Source organism: Fundulus heteroclitus, chromosome 8 (genome assembly GCF_011125445.2).
Source record: "Fundulus heteroclitus isolate FHET01 chromosome 8, MU-UCD_Fhet_4.1, whole genome shotgun sequence".
NCBI classification, from domain to species: domain Eukaryota; kingdom Metazoa; phylum Chordata; class Actinopteri; order Cyprinodontiformes; family Fundulidae; genus Fundulus; species Fundulus heteroclitus.
The window spans coordinates 9,679,724-9,700,331 of NC_046368.1; the positions used below are offsets into that span (position 1 = coordinate 9,679,724).

The 20,608-nt window shown below is 40.3% G+C and overlaps 1 protein-coding gene across 11 annotated transcripts in view; it reads right to left on the reverse strand.

The window, feature by feature from the left end:
* vav2 (vav 2 guanine nucleotide exchange factor) overlaps window positions 1–20,389 on the reverse strand; it is a 275,668-nt gene extending 255,279 nt beyond the window's left edge. For 5 of the 11 annotated variants that reach the window (XM_036140085.1, XM_036140082.1, XM_036140079.1 and 2 more), the window contains exon 1: window positions 19,254–20,387. In XM_036140085.1, coding sequence (XP_035995978.1) covers window positions 19,254–19,457 — 204 coding nt within the window. In that variant the 5' untranslated portion in view covers window positions 19,458–20,387. Of the gene's footprint in view, window positions 1–19,253 lie in introns of all 11 variants that reach the window. The other 6 variants (XM_036140078.1, XM_036140076.1, XM_036140077.1 and 3 more) reach the window with 4 other exon arrangements.
* Between the last annotated feature and the right edge of the window lie 219 nt (window positions 20,390–20,608).

The window sequence follows — 20,608 nt, forward strand, 5'->3', positions numbered from 1 at the left end:
ATAATTTTGTGCAGAATTGTTTAAATTTAGCAACACTGGAGATTCTCAATCGGATTTAAGTCCAGACTTTGACTAGGCCACTACTGCCCAGTGTTTGTCGGTGGTCTGGTGGGGTCTCAGCCTCTTAGAAACGGCTTTGTGATTCCTTCCAGATTGACAGACGCCAGTGACTTTGCGTCTCATTTTCTCTTGAGTTTCTTTCGACTGGGGCCCACTTCGTGTTGTCATGCAGGTTCTTATTAAGCCACTATTTGATTCCATAGTTAAGGCGATCAGGGCTAGATGTTGCTAAATAATTGTAAACTTAAGAATAGGGTTAATTGCAGTTAATAAATGAAAACATTTAAAACAGCATTTTGTATTCACTCTGTGTATCTTTACAAAAACAGAAGATGTCAGTATGTGGTAATTTTTTTATGGCATTATTTATCAAAAGATGTATACTTTAGAACTGGCAGACAGCGTAAATTTCAAATCATACACTTAAAATGTTTTCATCCTGTTGGAAGACTTGCGTACAAGCTACAAACAGCATATTTACCAACTAAAAATGTACATAGCAGCCATTACCGTTAGCAATTCTAACGGCGCTAATTATGAATAAAAGTTGTTTAGAACTGCTTAAACATTTCAACATCATATCATCTTGGTTTTGATCGACTAAACAAGGAAACTGCTATTTTATTGAGCTGTTAGGTGCAACTTCTCCCACTCTACCCACAAACAGATGGATGCAGACGGCGTTGCTCATAAATTATTAATCACCTTTCAGAGAAGCTTGTTACAGAGATATTGACGCTTTTCAACTATTTTCCCAACATTTACAACACGGTACACACTAAAGACTTAGGAAAAGCATATTTGAACCAGTGTTATAAACGTCTGACTTCATAATATTGGTAGCGTTATATGTTAAAGTTATGGGCTGTACCCTTAGTTTCAGTGGTTTGTATGAGGATTTAGAGTATCTGGGGCAAAATGTAATTGAAGGCATAAAATCCTTCTGAGACTCTACAATAATACGTCTTCTATTCTTCTATTAGACATATTAATACTAAGTTTAAAAAAACTCTGGGTTCTCTTAAAATTTTATCTGGCCTCAGTTTGAATGACAATTAGAAGTTCATTAGTTTTCAAAATGATTAATTCGTTAAAAAGAAAATTATATATTTCGTAGTCTCTGAAATTTGCTTTGAGACCCTCGCGCATAAACATGTCTGTTAAGGTTTGACGAGGTGGTTTTAGTCTGAAATTGTTAGAGAAGCCGTCCGTCAAGAGATTTTTTTCTCTTCCTATGTATAAAGCCCAAACTCCCTTTCCTGTGTTCTGTGTTGCTTTGAGCATGATTCAGAAGTTGGAGGTGGTGGTGAGCCACTTTCTCCCTGTACTGCCTTATGGGGTTGGCTTCTTTAAGCCTAGAATCACTCATAGGACCAATTTCCTCCTTGAGAAATTGGATTAAATGTAATAACAAAATTCCCAGCCAGAAATTCATGCTGAGCAGTTTATTAGTGCTGAAAGAGTCTGATTAGTAAAAAACAAAACAAAAAAAAAAACATGAATTTTATGTGCGCTCCTAAGTAAACAGAAAAGTAATGGGGTAAAAAATATGTTCTTATAGCATCAATGTTAGAATAAGTAACATATACACCTACTAGGCCAGTCTAGCATTCAGATGGAAAGACAATAATAAATCCAGTTCAAAATGAAAACAGAAAAGTAAAAAAGAAAAAAAAAGATCTCAATATTATCTGATCACTTATTTAAAACAAATACTAATATTGCTGTTGTTGCACACTGCTGGTCAGCTGGCTGAAAGAATGTCAATACGCTTTTTGTATATTTACAAAATAAATGGCAATACAACAATGTATTAAAGCTATAGGCAGGCTTATGAGAAGCCATGTCTGTGATGTGAAGCACACAGTGCCTACCTGAGCAGATAGCCTGACTAAATAACCAGTTAATATTAGCTTGCTAAATTCTCAGTGTTGTCTTATCAGGTGATGGAAAATGGCAAAAAACCGTAGCATAGTCTGTAAAAGAACTTCAAAAGTACTGTTTATATGTATTTTAAGTCTAATATCTATAACTAGTAACAATCGTTAAATGGTATAGATAACATTACATTAACTACAATTATGTAATATTTTAGTTGATGTGGGAGTAATGTTTGCTGGACACCCTGCAGTCTGCTAACCTGGTCAGCAGATGATGGGTTGAACTTTCTATTGCCTTTCACACACAAACAGTGTTCAGATGGAGGCCATCACTGTGTGGTTTGGCTCATCCACAAAACAGGGCGAAACTGCAATGAGCAATTAGCTCTGCAGAGAGAATCATCAGGGCTGACCTTCCCTCCATCCAGGAGTTGTGCAGGTCTAGGGTCAGGAAAAGGGCAGCTAACATCTCAGCAGACCCCACGCATCCTGCACACAAACTGACTTTTACCTTCAGGTCGGCGCTACAAAGCGCTATTAGCCAAAACCAGACACCGTTTCCTTCCCCAGGTTGTTGTTCTGATGAACACAATGAACCGTAGTCAGCTAACTGCTTTGAAACAAAATAAATATATTTGCCCGATCACAACTGTCCTTCTTTATCGCTACATATATATATATAAAAAAAAATAGATGCACACACACACGTATGTGCTGCTCATTTTATCCTTATTTCCACTTACTCCAAAGTTAACATAGTTATACTTAATTTCTCTGCACACTAAACCTTCTGATTTGTTTTATTTGAAATAAAAGATCATACAATTTTTTTATCTTATATTTTATTCCAAGTTGAAGCTATAGTTAGTATTTATATTGAATTTATAACTCATTTTACTTACAGTTCCTTATAATATAGTTCTTTTGTAGTAATTAATATATTTTGCATCAGTGTTTTGAATTAAATTAATTTCATCCATCTTATTTATTTTTTTTACATTTATGGGAAGGGCTCCTTTAATTTCAACACCAAGAATATAAAATAATTCAAAATAACTCAAATGCGTCTGTGTCTTAAGAACTTTAAAGTGTTTAAAAACTGTTTTAATAGAATTTTAAGTCATAACTTTGGGTTTTGCTGCAATCTGCAATTTGCTTGTGCGCAATAAAATGCTGGCTAACATTTTAGAGCTAATTGTACATTTTCACCGCACAAATAGAAAATAGTTTGATTAAAAAAAAAAAAAGCTCAAAATAAGTACAAAGCATGAAGCTTGGAAGATCAAACAGAAACCATCAAGGCTACAGCAGGGAAAAGTTCAAATTAAAAGTCACAAAGCAGCGAGCCACAGATGTAGCGCGGGGAAATAAAGCTCTTCCGCTCTCTCTAACCCGCAACGCTGTTCCACTTTGTTTGCATGATTAACAAGGGAGATCAATAAGCACCGGCCCTTTAAGGGACTGAGTGTAACATTGCAACCCTACCTTTGTGCCCTTCCAATCCCAGAGCTAATTATGTGATATGATCAATACATGTCAGTAATGGGATATTGGTGCTTCTTGTGGCAGTTCAGTGGCAAAAGCCTGGAGAAAAAAAAAAATATCCAGGGCTAGAGCCGCTAATAAACACAGCTATTCTTAGGAGGCACCAGGCAATGACGAGCGTGTTATCTACTTCCTTTCGGAGAAGAGATAGGAAAAAATATGAAACTGTTTATATTCTCCCCTGTTTGTGAGGCTGGAGGATGTTTTTTTTTTTTTTTTATTTGGATGCTGTGCCATCCCCCCCAGCCCAGATCGTTATCCGCTCTCGGTCAGCAGGAAATGGCCACATGCAGCCTGCCAGCACAACAACACAAACTGGACCAGCAACGTCACCAGATCACAGATTAAGTGTCGTCTACGACGGCGATCAATGAGAGCGGCAACGCAACCAAGGCCAGGCAGAGAGGCGCTGCCGTAAAACACGCAGCCCTACTTCAAACCGTTTGGATTTGCTGTGATTGAGAAGAACGGCGGGAGGAAGATGCGGCCATCTGTCTCCCTCTGACGGGGGAGAGGCACCGTGGCCTCTTCTCTCCCGTCTCTCTGCGGAGCGGTGGTGCCCAGTGAAGCGTGGCTGGCACCGGAAACATTCAGGCGCCATTCCGCTGCATGCCCATGCTAATCAACCCCTCTCAACAACCACGATGCAGATGGAGCCACTTTAGAAATCGGACGTGTCCATAAGGTTCAGTGATCCTCAAAGCCGGCCGCATGTCGCCACGGAGGGTCAGTTTCCCCCTCCCACCCCTCTAACTGTCAGCTCCCCCCGGGGTTGGTAGTGAGATCATTTGCAACTGCATGCCTTCAAGTATTTCATTTTGATTCTATGACCTAAAACCACATGAAAGTATTTAATAATTATGAAGAGGATTAGAGAATTATACACGGCTCTCAAAACGCTTTACGAAATAAATCGGATAAGTTTGGCACGTGGAACTATATTTTTCTCTCCGCTCTGACACCCCGAAATAAAATAGTGTGAGGCCGATCGCCTTCAGAAGTCATCTAATGAAAAAAAAGGAGTCCAACTGTGTGTCATTTATTCTTTCTATGAATATATCCATACTTTGAATATCTCAGAGGTTTGATGGAGAACATGGAGCCCCGTAATAATGCTACTGAGTGTTGGACTCATACAACTGCAATAAAAAACACTGAAGTTTGAGGCTGCAACATGAAAAACAGTGTGAGAAGTTCCACGTTGGAAAGTACGGTCTGCTGTATTTCTACGAGCACATAAATGTTGCATCATGTTCTCGTCTGCCACACTAACGGTGACGGTGCCTTTTACTAGCTCCGCTTTAATCTGCCTCAACATGACATCATGTAAAGCGTCGCTCTCAATCAAAGGATTAAGTCAACTTGGAGTTCCCCGACATAAACACTCGCGTCTCAGACAATGAGCGACTCCCCAGAGGAATGCAAAAAGAAGAGAGAAAGACGGGCATTAATGGACCGAAGGCTTTAGGTGGAGCAGACTTTTTAAATGCGGCTGATAAAATACGGGGCTCTGGTTTTTCTGAACAGACTGTCTGACTCACGCACAGTCTGTTCTGTATGCGGGGAGGGAGCCGCGGATCACATATTTACAATGTGCATCATGATGCAGTAACGCTTCGTCTCCAGAGTTACGCTTATGCCAACAGCTGAGTCAAAAAGAGAGTAAATGGTAAGGTTTAAGCTTTCTGTCTATCGTCTAGGTCCGGCTTATCCACACAGGGTGGGTGGTCATTGGGTGAGGACAGGTCGGCACCTCATCATAAGACAACAAGAAAGCACACACACATACTCACACCTGGGGGAACATTTTGGACTGTGGAAAGGAAGCCATCGTACCCAGAGAGAACCTACGGATGCTCAGGGAGAACATGTAAAACACCTGTGCAGCCTGTCTAAGTAACAAGGTTAAAAAAAAAATTGAAATCACTGACCAAATGTTAAACGGATCCCCTTTGTAAATGTGAGTTTCTACAATGCTCGAACCCAATTAGTAGCAAAACAATTTTCTGTTTGCAGCTACCACTGTTTCCATCCTCTTTTTTTCCTCCTCCTGCCAACTTTGTATTCAACTCATTGGAGACTTTTAGCCATTATTTTTAGTGCTGTGTGAAGAACGCAGCTTAGTCTGACAGGATTATTTTGGGTCGCTGAGGGGATGAAGACATGGATATACTTAATTAGAGCAGAAAAACAAACACGTACACCCCGACTGTGAAAATATTAACACTACACACTCTCGCTGGCTTTATAAAACCACATTAAATAGTTATTAGAAGGGAATGTGGAGTGGCAGATCGCTGCGACGCACCGAGTTCAAGTCCTGCAGGAACATGGGCTTCCGTACAACAGAAAAGTCTCTCTTTATAACCCTGTTCAGTCTGGTTCAACTTTTCTTTGGTTACATGCACAATGAAGCCACAAGCTTGCCCTGCCAGCGATACAGAAATGAAATGGGTGACGCCAGAGTCAAAAGAAAGTATTACTCCAAATCTTTGCTACAGTATATTTCCCACATAATTTGGGGCTTTCTTTCAGCAGTGGCTTTTGTTCTTGCAACTCTTCCAAATGGCCCGAATTTTTTGGCACGCACAATTGGATTTTACACTGAATTTGACGTAGAGGTATCATAGTAAAGAGGCAGAATACAACGGTAAAGTATACTTTTCTGATTTATATCTGCAAAATGAAAAACCCTAAGCCCATTTACTTTCTGTTCACAATAACTATACACTACTTAGGGTTAGTCTATAAAATTGCAGGAAAACACGTTGAGGTTTGAGTTGAAAAATAAAATGACAGCTTAAAGTCTATGAATACGTTTGCAAGGCACTGCATTAAATCTAATTTGTTTTTTAGAAAATAATTAAGCACCAAATGTTCAGGCTTAAACCGGTGAATCATTTACTTCCACATACTTATAATGTTTGCAGTCCTCTGCAAAGGCAGGATATTAAAGATAACATGGACCTGATTTAGCAGCTCTCCCAGCTTCCCTCCAACAGCAAGGATTTCATTTTCTGGTATATTAGTTATCATCTGAATTAAATTGAGCTTCATTACTAAAATATAGTCCAATTTCGGCAGCTGATGGAATATGGGGATTTCGCGACCTCAAGAAAATGTGAATACTCAACTTCTGTTTTCCTCCACCACCTGGGAGTTAAATTGAGAACTTAACGGCGTTACGGTTTATACACGCAGACCGCCAGAGACGTTCAGTTTGCACAAGTTAATAAAAGACAGGAAAACTAATCAGCATACTGTATTAGTAAGTAAGAGAACTTTAATTACATAGCCGCTTTAATAGGGTAAAACCCACAAAGTGCTACACAATAAAACAACAGAAAATAAAAGCATAAAAGAGAAGAAAAAGACAGCATGCATGCAACATCATACAGCATAAAACTAGTCAAGGCCAATCTGAACTAATGGGTCAAAACAAAGATGGCGGCAACGCCTTCCACTATTGTGGGGCCACAGCTCTATAGGACCTAAGTCTATGGAGGACTGTTTCATTCAACCTTAAATAAATAAATACTGTATTTAATACATTATTAATAAAAAGGTTTCAACAGTCAATAAATCTTAAAAAAATAATATATCTTGAAATAAATTTAAAACTTTTGAAATACCTGAATACATTTTGAAATAAATATATAAATTCAATTCAATTCAATTTTATTTATATAGCGCCAAATCATGAAACATGTCATCTCAAGGCACTTTACAAAATCAAGTTCAATCATATTATACAGATTGGGACTGAAAGCTAAAAAACATAATGTAATGTTTGTTTAATTTCATGGGAGCATTTATTTATTTGGCTCAATATCTATTAATAATTTAAGAACTATTTATTTAGTTGCCCTGTGATGGACTGGCAATCTGTCCAGGGTGTATGCCGCCTCTCGTTTAATGATCGCTGGAGATAGGCCCCAACCCTGTACAGATACACTGGTATAGAGAGTTAATGGATGGAAGTATTTATTTTTTATTAAATATTTAATTTAATCTAAAATGAAACGGGTCCCCACATAAAACGAGTAAGCAGAACCATTAACAGCCTTTGACTGGAGGATGTCAAACTGTAAGAACGTGGGTACGGCTCTAGAAGGTTGGAGATATATAATGAACTCTAAAACATACCGGTAGCAAATGCAAAGACATTTAAAGTGGAATAATGTGCCGTCTCTTCGTGTGTTGAATAAAAAACCTTGCAGCAGCTCTCTGAACTGACTGGAGACGATCAAGATCCTTCTATTTCAAAACACACAAAAGGGCATTTACAATAATCAAGACGAGATTAAATAAAAGCATGAATAATCATCTGTAATTCAGCTTTTGACGACTAAGTTTGAAGTTTAGAAATATTTCTTAGCTGAAAGAAACAGTTTCTGATTAATCCATGAGAATGGCCCCGATGACATGACAGGATAATTAATACCAAGGTTTCTCAGTTTGGTCTGACAGAGGAGGCCAATATACCTAAATATTGTTTGATTTTATTTATCAGGTTTCCAGAGGAGATAACATACGTTTTAGTCTTATCTTCAAATAGATGTCACAGTTTGATACACCTAACAAATTATCAGGGAGGACTTTAAATATTCAGTTGACTTAAAAGAATATCATCAGCATAGAAGTGATAAGAGTTGTACACAGTATGTTATATTTATTTATTAGTGAGTACTTCAATCTTAAATCTAACACTGAATATTCAAACAGCACATTTGTTCTCTTCCCCTTTCAAATATTTGCATTGTTCCAAGAAATAGTCAATACCTAACTTGTTGGTTTCTGCGGTGATCCACAGTAGTAGCAGACATGTCAGTCAGTTAGGGTGCAGGAAAATATGAAAATGTACTCATGTGTTTTTTTTTTCATCTTGCAGCTGCACGGGCTGCTGCCTCGCGGAGCTGCAACACTGTAGGTGTAAGCGTTCATTTGCACTTCATGAATATTGACCACAACGACTCCTTAACCACTTTCCCCTTTGAGTCTAAACTAATTCTGCTCTGCGTTCTTTCTGTTGAACGTCGCCGCAGAATGGGAACTCTTACAGCCTCGTATTGATTTCTTTTTATCAGAGCCTGTGCTATGCTGCGAGATGTTATCCCAATAATGAATGTGATAAAGAAAAGAGGCCTAAAGCTGCTTGCTCCACAAACATCTTCATTTGAAATTAAATATTTTTTTTCTGTTACAGCTCAGAGATGACAACACAAAAAACACATTATAGACAGATAATGAGAGCTAAGGCATAATTTTAACCAGGCTTGTTTGTAGATACAATAAAGCATATTATTGTGGTTGACAGGCTGAGATTTTTTTTCTTCAGATTTATCTTTTATTGTTGCCTAATCTAACACAAAACTTTTTTACAGCCATCGTACCTTTAATTTGTGTACATGTTTCAGAGAGAAAAATGTGTTTTTATATAAAATAATCAAACCAATATTGACTTCATTAGCAGCACCTTTAACAATTCCAATAAAGGCAGCAAAAACATTCTAACACTATACTTTACCTTTTAAAATACACAAATGCCCATATTTTTCTTAGCTACTCTCCAAAAACAGAAAGATGGGAGAACCTGAGATTTGTGTAAGGCAAATAAGTGCAGATGTTAATGAGTTAAAATGTTTAAATAACCTGGAACGGTGACAAAAAAAGGAACTGTGACAAAACAAGGGTGAACAATATTAATCTTAATCTTCCCATTACACTCACTGAGGAGGATAATAAGCGAGGTAAAAAAAAAAAAAAAGATATATCTCTCCAAAACTAACTTTTATAGAGCTGCAGCAAAGGGCAGAGCATCTTGGGAGGCTCCACAATAACTGTTACACACCATCTACTTACCAACCCGTTGTTTGCTAGGCCAGCCTTGAAATTAAATGTCTTTTATGTCCTGCTGCCACAGCTGCAAACATCTGATGTTTGCTGAAACTCTAAGACTTTAAACTGGAACTGTGTGCGCCCGGTCAGACGACAGTAAAACTAAGTTGTTGTTGTTGTGTTTTTTTTAAACCCCAAACACTCAATGTGGGTCTGGAGTGAAACAAAGGATGGAGATGTTGATTAGCACCGTATGTTAATTATTAAGCACGGTGGAGGACGAGTGATGCTTGGGCTCATTTTCTCTTCTAACGCCCTGAGAAGCTGGATGAACTGCATGAGATCAGGAAATCTTTAAAATACCAAGAAATGTCAAATAAAATGTCACAAAGTCAACCCTCTTCCATGACTTGTACACTATATTGACAGCACAGTACAGTCAGAACATGAGTCGCAGGTTAGCATCTCCACATTCACCACGCACGCACAGACGCACGCTGTTCAGGAAACCCTCCAGGCATTTCTTTTGATATATAAACGGCATTCAATCGTCCGATCTGAGTGGCTGACACACGGATTAACTTTAAGAGGATAAGGTTCATTTGGCTTAAATAAAATTGCACCAAAGAAGCAGCTGGACGCCGGCATGTAAAGCCTCCACTGTTTAGTAGTTTTGTCTTGTTTCTACGTTAAAATGGATGGTTTTTTTGTTTTGTTTTTTTGTCATGTGAGCACAGAAGCTCAAACATCTGAATGAAATCAAAGCAGCATGCTTTTGACTGACGTCTGTTTTAAAAAAAGGTGAACTTGGACAGGACAACGACTTCTGCAACCTGTCACTGATGATGTGACGCTACTAGCATTCGATCCTGATGCGTTTCTATCCCCTCCGCTAAATACCTAATGATTGAGGAAATAATCTGCGCATTTGCACCCAGTGTCATTTAACTCAATTCTTACACTGGTTTCTGCTCCTGGTAAAGTCGATTCTGCGACGTGTAGCAGGAGCGATAAATGAGTGACGTCATTGACATAAAATCTGAGTCTATTTTTTATATTTTATATTTATATATTTTTCTTGCAATCTTAAAAGGAGTCCCTCAGAACTTACTTTTAATTCCCCTGTTAAATAATAACATGAGGAAAACTACAGCTAAAGTTCACCTTGATGCAAATAACATCATACTTTACTCAATTGGCTCTCCTGAGGCCGGTTGTTGACAAACTTCAAGCCACTTTTCTGCTGCTGCAGGCATCACTCACTTGCTATCCTGAAATCATTACCATATCTCTGAAACCCTCTCTCTGTACACTCTTATATGTTCTTCATGTATTTTGATGTTAATGTAAAACTTTTTTTTTTAGCCTTGTAGCTGTAACTAGTAACACCTGGTCGTTTTTCAGGCTGGTCTCCCTCAAAAGAGACATAAACAAATTTCTGTTTAAAGAAAGGCTAAATAAAGAAGCTGTTTAAAAACACAATTCACTAAATTCCAATTAAAATACGTATGGGCAAAACATGGTATACATGGTCACAGGCATGCAAAAATGTTGAGGATTTAATAGATTGAAACAAACTACATTAAATAAATTTTTTTGCAATGATCTTTTTTCTTTTTAGTACTGTTATTGTTTTATCATCCACTGAAGGCCAGAGTTTCCTCTTCAAAGGGGAAAAAGATAGAAGAGCAGAGCTCAAACATGCTGTACAATGCCCTAAAGCCATTTATGTGCACGCTTTACTGCTGAATAATACATTCCTATAGCTTCTGCTGGTGTCAAACGCGGGCTCATCTTCCAGTTCTTCTGTAAATCTAAACGTATGATACAAACTCTATTAAGCAATTCAAAGCTGTTTTAGTTTTTTTTTTTTGTTTTTTGTTTTTTGGGGGGGGGGGGGTTAAGTTTTGTGCCAACTAAAATATTATTGGATACCATAGCTATGATAAATAGATGTAAAAGTGGACCAACCAGCAGTAAAAAGCAACCAAACTCAGTTTGATTTAGCCATATTCTATACTAACCCTATCAGTGTTTATGGGTAATGTCAGCTGATTATGATATGGCACTAAGTGTTAAAACACTGTTGAGACAAAGGCTACTTTGAACCCCTGAAGAAATGGCAAACCATTTATGAGCTAAGGCTGAAAAGTGTCAACACTGAAGCCATTAAAAAAAAACACAGCAAAAATCTTTGTGACCTCAGGAGCAGGATCACTTCATAAAAAGGTTAGACAAGCCTTCGCTGAGACTCATTCCCTTATTGTCAATCCCATTAGCTTTCAGCTGCACTATCCCAGCTGTTCAAACCAGCGCGTATCTCTAATGAGCTCCATTAACAGTATTACCTACTTCCGGTGAGCACTGGGGTCACGGGTCAACAGTAGACCTAACACTGAGATTAAATTACCCCTAAGGGAGGCTGGGGGGGGGGGTGGCTTTCTGCAGTTTAGTCACTTCCCTCCTCCTCCTTGCTCTAGTCACAAAGAGAGATTTGAGAACAAGCTGGGTTTATTCGGTTGATACTTTTCTTTCTGGTCTCATTTCTAGCCCCCGCTGAGATCAGATGTGGTTCAGGGTTATAAGTCCGACCTTTAGAGAAAATTCAGAGTACACTGTGATCAAAGGGCTGATTAAGAGAGGATGAAATGGATTTAGTAGGAGGTTTCGGTGCCGCTCTCTGGTATTTCCAGTTCAACTCCCTGAACGACAGTCACTAAAAGACACAATGTGCCGTACATCCATCCACTCGTAATTTCGAACCGAATCCAGACACGATGATAAATGATATCCATTAAAAAAAAAAAAAAAAACAAGGATGAAGAGATCAGCTTTAATAAGCATTATATCATAATATCTACAGGGAACAGTCCAATAGAATGCCAGGCAGGAAAAAAAATAGCTCAAAAAGCAACAGTAGCCCCTTTCAGAGCTTTGTGAGGGTACAGTGGTGCATTTTCACTGTTTGGTAAGCCATTTAAGCTAAGGAAGGCAGCTACTATTTCACATGTGCTATCAAAGCTCCTGTAATTTACTTGCGTAGCATTAGGCATCATCCAAGATTTGCTAGCAAAGTGCTACTAGGCTAACCCGCTACATGATTTTTCCCAAAAATAAAGAGGATAAAGGTCCATGGTGCCAAGTTGTGACTAATCAAAAAACAACTGTAAATGGTTTACATTAACAGTTAAACACATTGTATTTTTCACTGACTTACGTGTATTTTTTCCACTAGTGCGGTTTATTTATATTTAGCAGCCTTGACACAATACTTATCCGAACAACTGTCCTGGAAATCCCAGTTAAACGTTTTTTGGGATGTTTCTCTACCAACTTTACTCATCTTTTAAACACAAATCTTTGCAAATTCTTTGCAAAACTGCTCAGCTCAGTCAGACCAGATGGGTATGGTCTGTGGAAATGTATTCTCCAGTCTTGCCAAAGATGGATGACTTGATTTAGGGCAGGGCTTAGACTGGACGATACCAACATTTGATCGTGATATGGCATAACTCAGGCATACTTATCTTTGGCAACATGTTATCCATCCTTTTCTTTTGGGAGGGTTACCTCCTCTCAGGTCTAAATTCTTTTACAGCCTCTAACAGGCTAATGAGCTAGTATTACCAAGGTAATTAGTTGGGCTATCTGCTAGCATAGTACGCCCGTATTGACCTGCGTAAACGATATCCTGCTCATAGCTTGCCAGCTTTAGTTTAAATCTGAATGGTTGATGCTTCTTTAGATTCTTTTGCAACTGGAAATTATTTTGTTTTTCTTACTAATGGGGAAAAAAAGCATAACATTGGAAGTCGACACGCTGATGCTAACTGGTTACCAAGCCAGAAAACGTGTCTCAGTATCAAGCCTCCATGAGTGCGTTTATTTTACAGACACAAAATCTAATCAATACATCTTGGTGCCAACTTGTGTTTCAGAAATTAATCAAAAGTTACAGATTGTACTCTTCTACTCGCAGAACCGTGACGGTCTCTTGTCAACAGCACGCAAATGAACACACACACACACACATACCGTACATACATACATACATAACATACATACCATACATAGATAGATAGACTCAGGAGACTTTGTCTTTTTTCATGATTGGTGTCATCTCCTTTCTTCTGCCAACATACACGGCTGACTAACAGCTCAAAGGAACAATCTGGGAAGAATTTCAGTGATTTTAAAAATAGTGAGTTTTTAATAATTGGGTTTGGGTCATTTGAATAATCAAAATTCTGACCTAAAAATGTGGAAAATATTGCTTAAAGAACTGAATCCTATTTGACACTTAACACCATTGTTTTTTAAAAGGAAATCCTTGTCTGCTAGCCATGTGTGTGATGTGCGATTTCAAATCAGGTCTTGCTACTTGCTGTCATCAGCTAATCTGTCTGGTGGGAGCCGGACAAAAAAAAAAAAAAAAAAGAAAGAACCTCAATTACAGTGATTGGAAGCAGCATGCTGTGTGTGGGATCTGGAGCCCAGCAGCGTACTGGGAAGCTTCAGGAGAACTCTAAAGGCTTGGCATCGAGCCACAAAACAGGTACTGTAACATTTCTCACTCACGCACGCAATTCCCATACATCCTAAGCACACAGACAAAAGCATGGTGGTGCATGAATCTGCTCAACTCATCCCAAAGGCTTTCACGGTAACCTCACTGGCAGGAATAGGGGGGAAAAAAATATCAAAGAATGAGAGGTGAAAGAAAATACCACAAAAAAAAAGCTACATGGAGCAAAGCTCACTCTTGTCTCCCAGACACAGCCTGAGGCGTCGAACTATCGCTTCATACAATTTGAGCTGCTCAGAGTCTGCAAACACCAGCGCTCATTAGGTTTCTGTTTACAACCTTGAGGTGAAGATGAATAAACGACGAGAACACAACGAAGGCTTTATTGGACTCTATAAATTGGGGGTCAGCTGGACTCCTCCTGGATAAACAGATGAGAACATAAAAATATATAAATCCCTTCCTTCTCCCTTAAACCCATTTGGTGCAGCCCTTCAGAACATTGTTTTTAGAAGAATTAATGAGAATACCGCTAATGCTTGTTGCTCTGCGTCCACCTGGTATGCAAGTGTTGCAGTGGGCACTCACCTTTCAGCATCAGGCAGATGTTAATGGCTGTCTCCTAATGCTTTTATTAGTACTAAATGTACTTAAATCGTGGCTACCATTAAGAAATAAGGGACATTAAGGAAACTGCTTCGGTTTGGCTCTGGTGTTTAAATGGTGTACTCACAGTTTAACCTATATTATAGGAGTCACATTATTGCATCCATCCCAAAGAGATGGAGTCTGCGCTGGCAGATTTATACCAGGGTGAACAAATTATTTACCACCTTAACGACTTACTTACCATTAGAGAAACCGTTTTCCATTAGTTCGATCGATAAGGTACACAGTTAAGAATTTAAAATGCAAACGTGCTCGGTCAACCGCTCCACCATTTTATGGCATTAAAAAAACGTTCATTGTTTACTTGATCTGCAGACTCATTTTCTGTCTGTCGCTTGATGCCGAACTGACCCCTTGAGCTTGTTACGCTGCATGAAAAATAAATGAAAAAGGAACTGGGGTAAAAAGTGAGAAACGTACGGTTCGAGCAGCAATTCAACCTCTAGCGGAAATGTGTCCATTGAGGGGGAAATTTATTTTGGGCAGAGTTATAGAAACCTCATCATATTTTAGAGCAAAGAAAACTAAAAATATACATAATTTTGTGAAATGATGCCGGAGGTTGGCGTTCCAAATGTAACGTCATCGCTCTAATCCGACTTTCAGTTGTGTTCCCACCTGCCTTAAAAAAAAAATCAACTGTTTTTCGTTTAAAACGCTTGTTTTTCGCAAATTTCTCTATTTTGGCCCCAGAAATGAACATAGCTGTAGAAACCTACAAGCCTGTAGAAACTTGAAAATGAATCGTGTCCCCAAAGCATTTGATTGCTCTGCTTCACGTTCCTTCTCATTTGGCTAAGCCACTCGGCTTGTGTGTTTCCAAGCATCAGAACACACACTCTGACCTTTTCCTTATCATAAATCACAAACTACCGTTCTCCTGCCGGGGTTTTGTTTAACCCAATTTGTCACTAAGGACACTTCTTCCACTCCTCGCTGCAGATTTTCTCAGAAGGACCGGGAGGGCAATTAGTGGGTGGATCAAAGGATGCCATCCAGACATCTCCTTCGCCTTGTAATCATGGGAGTCCGAAGCTTTTGGAGCTGATAAGTGAGGGCTACTGTTGGTCACAGAGCACAGGGAGGAAAGGCTTGTGGATTAGCACCATTTTTTTTTCAAACTATAGTATCAGATTTAAAGTGCGTTGTCATTTGAAATCACAAAGTGTACCAAATAAAATTAGAGTTGCCCCCGAAGAATCTGCTGTTTGGATGATTTCCAGTTTAGTCCCTCTTAACCAATGGTTGGAAACTTAAAAAAAAGAAGGTAAACTTAGGTTGTTTTTCTTTTTATCAACGAACAAGAGAGCCACCAGGTCGCCCTGACACAATACTCTTCAGTGTGGATAATGTCACTGAGTGAATTAGACTCAAACTCAAGCTCAATACTTTCATTATTACTGAGGTGTGTAAATGAACTCAGAGGAAGAGATTGTAGATGTAGAAGCTTTTTCAAAAGGTAATTAAACAAATGCGATGAGATCTCAGGAACACCTCAGCTGGCACCTTGATGCAGCGCAGCAGCAGCTCAGACGGTGGAGCAACTTCAAGTTCCGCCTAACCCCAAACCAGGCAGCCCTCCGCAGAAAGTTCATTACAGCCGTTTTTCATCCAGAAGGTTGTTCTGGATGAAAAACGGCTCCAGATCTAAAAACGGCTCCAGATCTAAAAACCAAAAACCATAGATGAGGCCTTCAACATACAGTCATATTCAATAAATTAGAATAGCTGTTCCAATGAGGCTGGTTGGACAGATTAATGTACCTTATGAAAATAACAACCTCCAATCAGGTATCAGACACACTTTTAAATAAACCCATATTGCTGGATTTAAAATCTTTTAATCTAATATTCTAATCTTAAATTATGTGTTTGCATTAACTGTAAGTGGAGAACCATCATAATTAGCAGAAATATAGACTTTAAGATGTCAATCTGTGTTTATATTAACTAATGAAGCTACAAATATGCGTTTCACTTTGTGAATTGAGTTATTGAAGTAAATTAAGTTTTCATCAACAATCTAACTAGTGGAATATGACCGCAGACGGACCAATAAAGCAAGATCTGAGCCAACGGTAGAACCCGATCTGTCTGCGTGTCGCCTGCTCCGTCCTGCTGTCACCCATGAACAAGACGCCATACCTGAACTCCTCTCACTGAGGCAGACGTTTGTCCCCCGACCCTCAGGGAGCATTCCACCTACTTGGCACGCTCATCTGACTTACAATTAGCCTTCTGGGCCCTTAATGTTTCAATGAAATGAATCAAAAATATAGCACCAAAACATCAGATCAAAAATCCTACTAAACCCAGTGACCAGAATTACAAACTGTTGTTTTTTTTTTTTTTGTATTAAGCAAAAGGAAGGAGAGGTGAGGCCCTGGTGCAACGCAGACAGACAGATGTGACACATATTCACACATTACTGTGACAGAAACAGGTCACTGAAGGTGTGCCGAGGATATTTGACAAACACCCTGTCAGATACCCATCGCTCTCAGACCGCGGCCGTTTCGACCCACTTCTGCACCACAAGAACGGGCACGACCGAACTCGTTTACTCCTGAGCTGGCACGTCCTTTTCAGCCTTCCTGCCAACTCCCACCGAGGCGAGGCCACACTGAGCGATCGGCACCGGCTGGTGTCCCCCGTCAGACTTTGGGAGCCAAACATTTTGCGTAAGGGCACGTTTTTCCTCCACTGATGTGGTCATACCAACTTCCAGGGGAACCAAAACGCTTCCTCATATTGATGTTGAGGTCAATAGGAAGCTCTAGAGAGGCACATCAATGTGATCATAAAACCACGTAGGCTCATGTGCAATCTTAGTCTGGTTATATATCAGGATGTTTGCTCAAAAAGGTTCCCCTTTTTCAGGGACACGTTTACCTTCCGCGATAAGGTCCCTCTTAGGTTACAGAACCTTACACGATAAAATCTTCAGAAAAAAACGGCTTTGTTTTTGGATCTGTGGTGTGCAAAAAGCAAAAAAAATAAATTTAATTTGCTGAATTTTCTTAGGTTCAAACTAGACATCCAAACAGCAAACAGTGTTTAGGAATTATATTTCTGAATAAAAAGCGTCTGCAGACTGTATAATCAAAAGTCTATAATTGTTTTCCTTAAATCATTATCATAATCTAGACTTGCTTTAAAGAAAGATGGAGATTAAGACTTGAAACTTTACTACTGAAGGTGACGCTGAATCACGTTATCGAGCAACATTTTTGACGCCTTGCTCAGGGAAGGCTGTTCTTATTGCTGCAAGATTATGCAACAATTACTCAGCTTTAATGCTCGTTTCCTTTACGCTCTATAAGGAAATGGGGTGGAAATAAATCACACCCGTGCCGGTAAACTAATATACGACTGTGCATTCCAGCATTATATTTATTTTCTTTATACAATGTCTTTAAAGTGCTTCCAAAATAATCCATCACCGTTTTCATTTCTGCCCTTCAAAACTGCCCGATTGTTGTCGTCGTTGCAACAACTGCAGCCATAAAGCTGTAGCTGCGCCTCAGTGTAAACTATTCAACTCGTAAAAATCTGCAACTTCCTCATCTCAAGCGTCACACCTTTGCTCATTTCCACAACTGGCTTGATAAATCCGAGTTAACATCCTCTAAAGCAGATGTGAAGATGCTGAAGCGGCAGCAAAAACGGCACGATCGCTTTGCTGACGAGGCGGATTTTCTGGCGGAGGGGTGAACGGCAATGAAAACATCCAAACCTAGGCAGGAGGTTCGCTTTTGTGGAAAAAAAAAAAAAAAAAAACCGCTGCTGCAAACACAAAGCCCGGCCGGAACCTGCAGAGGTGATCAACTGTTTCTTTCAGCCGGTACAAACCTGTACGGATCTTGCAAATGACACGTACTACCGCATGCTCATCGCATCATCACATCATCACAGACCGGAGGCCTGCTACAACCCAGATGTGGACAAGAAGCTCCAGAAGAGCCTCAATGGAGATATCCGAAGCAAAATTAACTAAAATTAGAAAAATCAGCCAAAGGTTCACTTATGTCAAGCATTTATTGCTGTATGCGTTGCCTAAAGCTAACGAAAACAGAAAAAGCAGTTCCCCGGAAAATGGCAATATTGCAAAAGAACCTTTTTTTTAAAGCATTTCAGACAGAAATGTTATAGACATAGACTTATTCACAAGGTCCTAGTGGCTCGCATACACATACACGGAGGGGTAGGTCAAGCCCTTGAGTCCCTAAAGTTCAGTGGCCCAGTGGTTTGTCTGAAAATACTGAAACTTGGAAAGTTTAGTGGAAGGAAAAAGTTTGTCTGGAGGGGGAAAAAAAGAGGGCCAAGCATCATGGTGATTCAGGACACAAGCCATGCCTTGTGAGTCTTCTTGAAAACTCCTATATGGGCTTGGCTTCATATCACCCACAAAGCTCCAATTCTTCTTGTTGCTTGAACACACTTTTTCCTTCCACTAAACTTTCAAACATTACGCTAGATTAGCAGTAATTCAGAATCATCATTAACAGCGCTAAAGACTTGAATTATGTCACCGTGTGCAATGAATATGAGTTTCACTTTATGAATGTAGTTACTGGAGTGAATGATAATGTAATTTAACTGATGCACCAGCGTGTTCGGCTCATTAATATGAGAGTGTGTGTGCACAACCACAAAACAAGAGCCTGGGAAATGTGGGGGGGGCAGCAAATGCATCCACGTTATTGCTTTGGAAGTTTGTTTGTGCACGGACTTACCTGTGACATCTGGGGCCTGAAATTGATCTCCTTCAGATCCACGGATCCGGGGGAGAGGTTGTGCAACATCTGGCACAGGAGCACCCCGTCCCGCAGCGCCTGTGCCAAGTCGAACACGACCGCTGAGGGCCACACGACCCGGTGGTTCGGGGGCAGGACCTTGCAGTCTATCAACCACCGCCCGCATTGCCTCCACTCCTCCATCTCTGCTCCGGAGACCCCTCCCAGCAAACGGACCGAGCCCTGGAGCTGCTTCACAGCCGGCGGAGAGCCGCGTTCCTCGGCGCACGAGCAGGCACTGCGGTCGGCTTCCTCTGGGCTCCTCTGGGCGTCTCGGTCATTCACTGTTACTCCTGTAACGACGTGATGTCACAAGTTCGGGCTTAACAGCAGCGAAAACGCTGGGCTGGATCTCTGCATGCCAGCTCTCCCGCGATGCCCACCATGAAGACTAAAAAAAAAAAAAAAGAGACTAAATGCAGGAGAATTTTCTTCTCTTCATGCTCAAAACAAGCAAACAAACAAAACAAAAGTTGAATTCAGCAGATCCGGTCCAGTCTCCCCCTCCAGACAAGAAGCGAACCGCTGGATGCAGCGGTTTAACTCAGATATAATCCAGTGAGGCAAAAAAAGAAGAAGAGAAAAAAAGGCAAGTCCGTGCAGTGTGGAGAAGTCTCGCTTAACAGCGAAGAAAGCCCGGAGTCACTCGCCGTATTTGCATTTTACGTTTCGTCACAACCGAGCGGCAGGAGAGGGAGGAAAAACGCGAACTTTCGGTATTTTTTTTATTATTATTATTATTTTAGCATGAAAATAAACCGATGCAGAGAGCAGGCTGAGAACAACAGCTCGGTCTACAGCACCGGAAACATGTCCAGCAGGGACCCAGAAAAAAAAAAAAAGAAAAACAGAGGAGCTTGTGTTTACATTCAGCTCCGTTAAAACGTCACGTTTGTTACTTTGTATCGAGCGTAAGCGCACGCGCCAAAACGTGGTAGGGATTTCCAGCCTCGCTCCCCTTCCGCTCGCTTTCCTCTCACGCGCTTCCCTCACTCTGAACGGCTCCCCTTGGCATGGAGCTGTTCCTCTGGTCCACAACTGGACCCGTTGTGTCCCCACCACCACCACCACCACCACCACCTCCACCCACCTTCAAACCCACCCCGTGTCGCGTTCCTTCCCGACCCCGGAGATAAAAAATGACCTCACAGCTTCCCGGGGGTGTTTCCTGCAAAACTTATAACCGGGACAGCGCGTGCCGACTTTCCCAAAGTGGCTCCATGCTCCACAGAAGAAAGGACCGTGGAAGATTCACGGTGTTTTGGGGCTCGCAAATTGAGCGTTATCTATCGCCC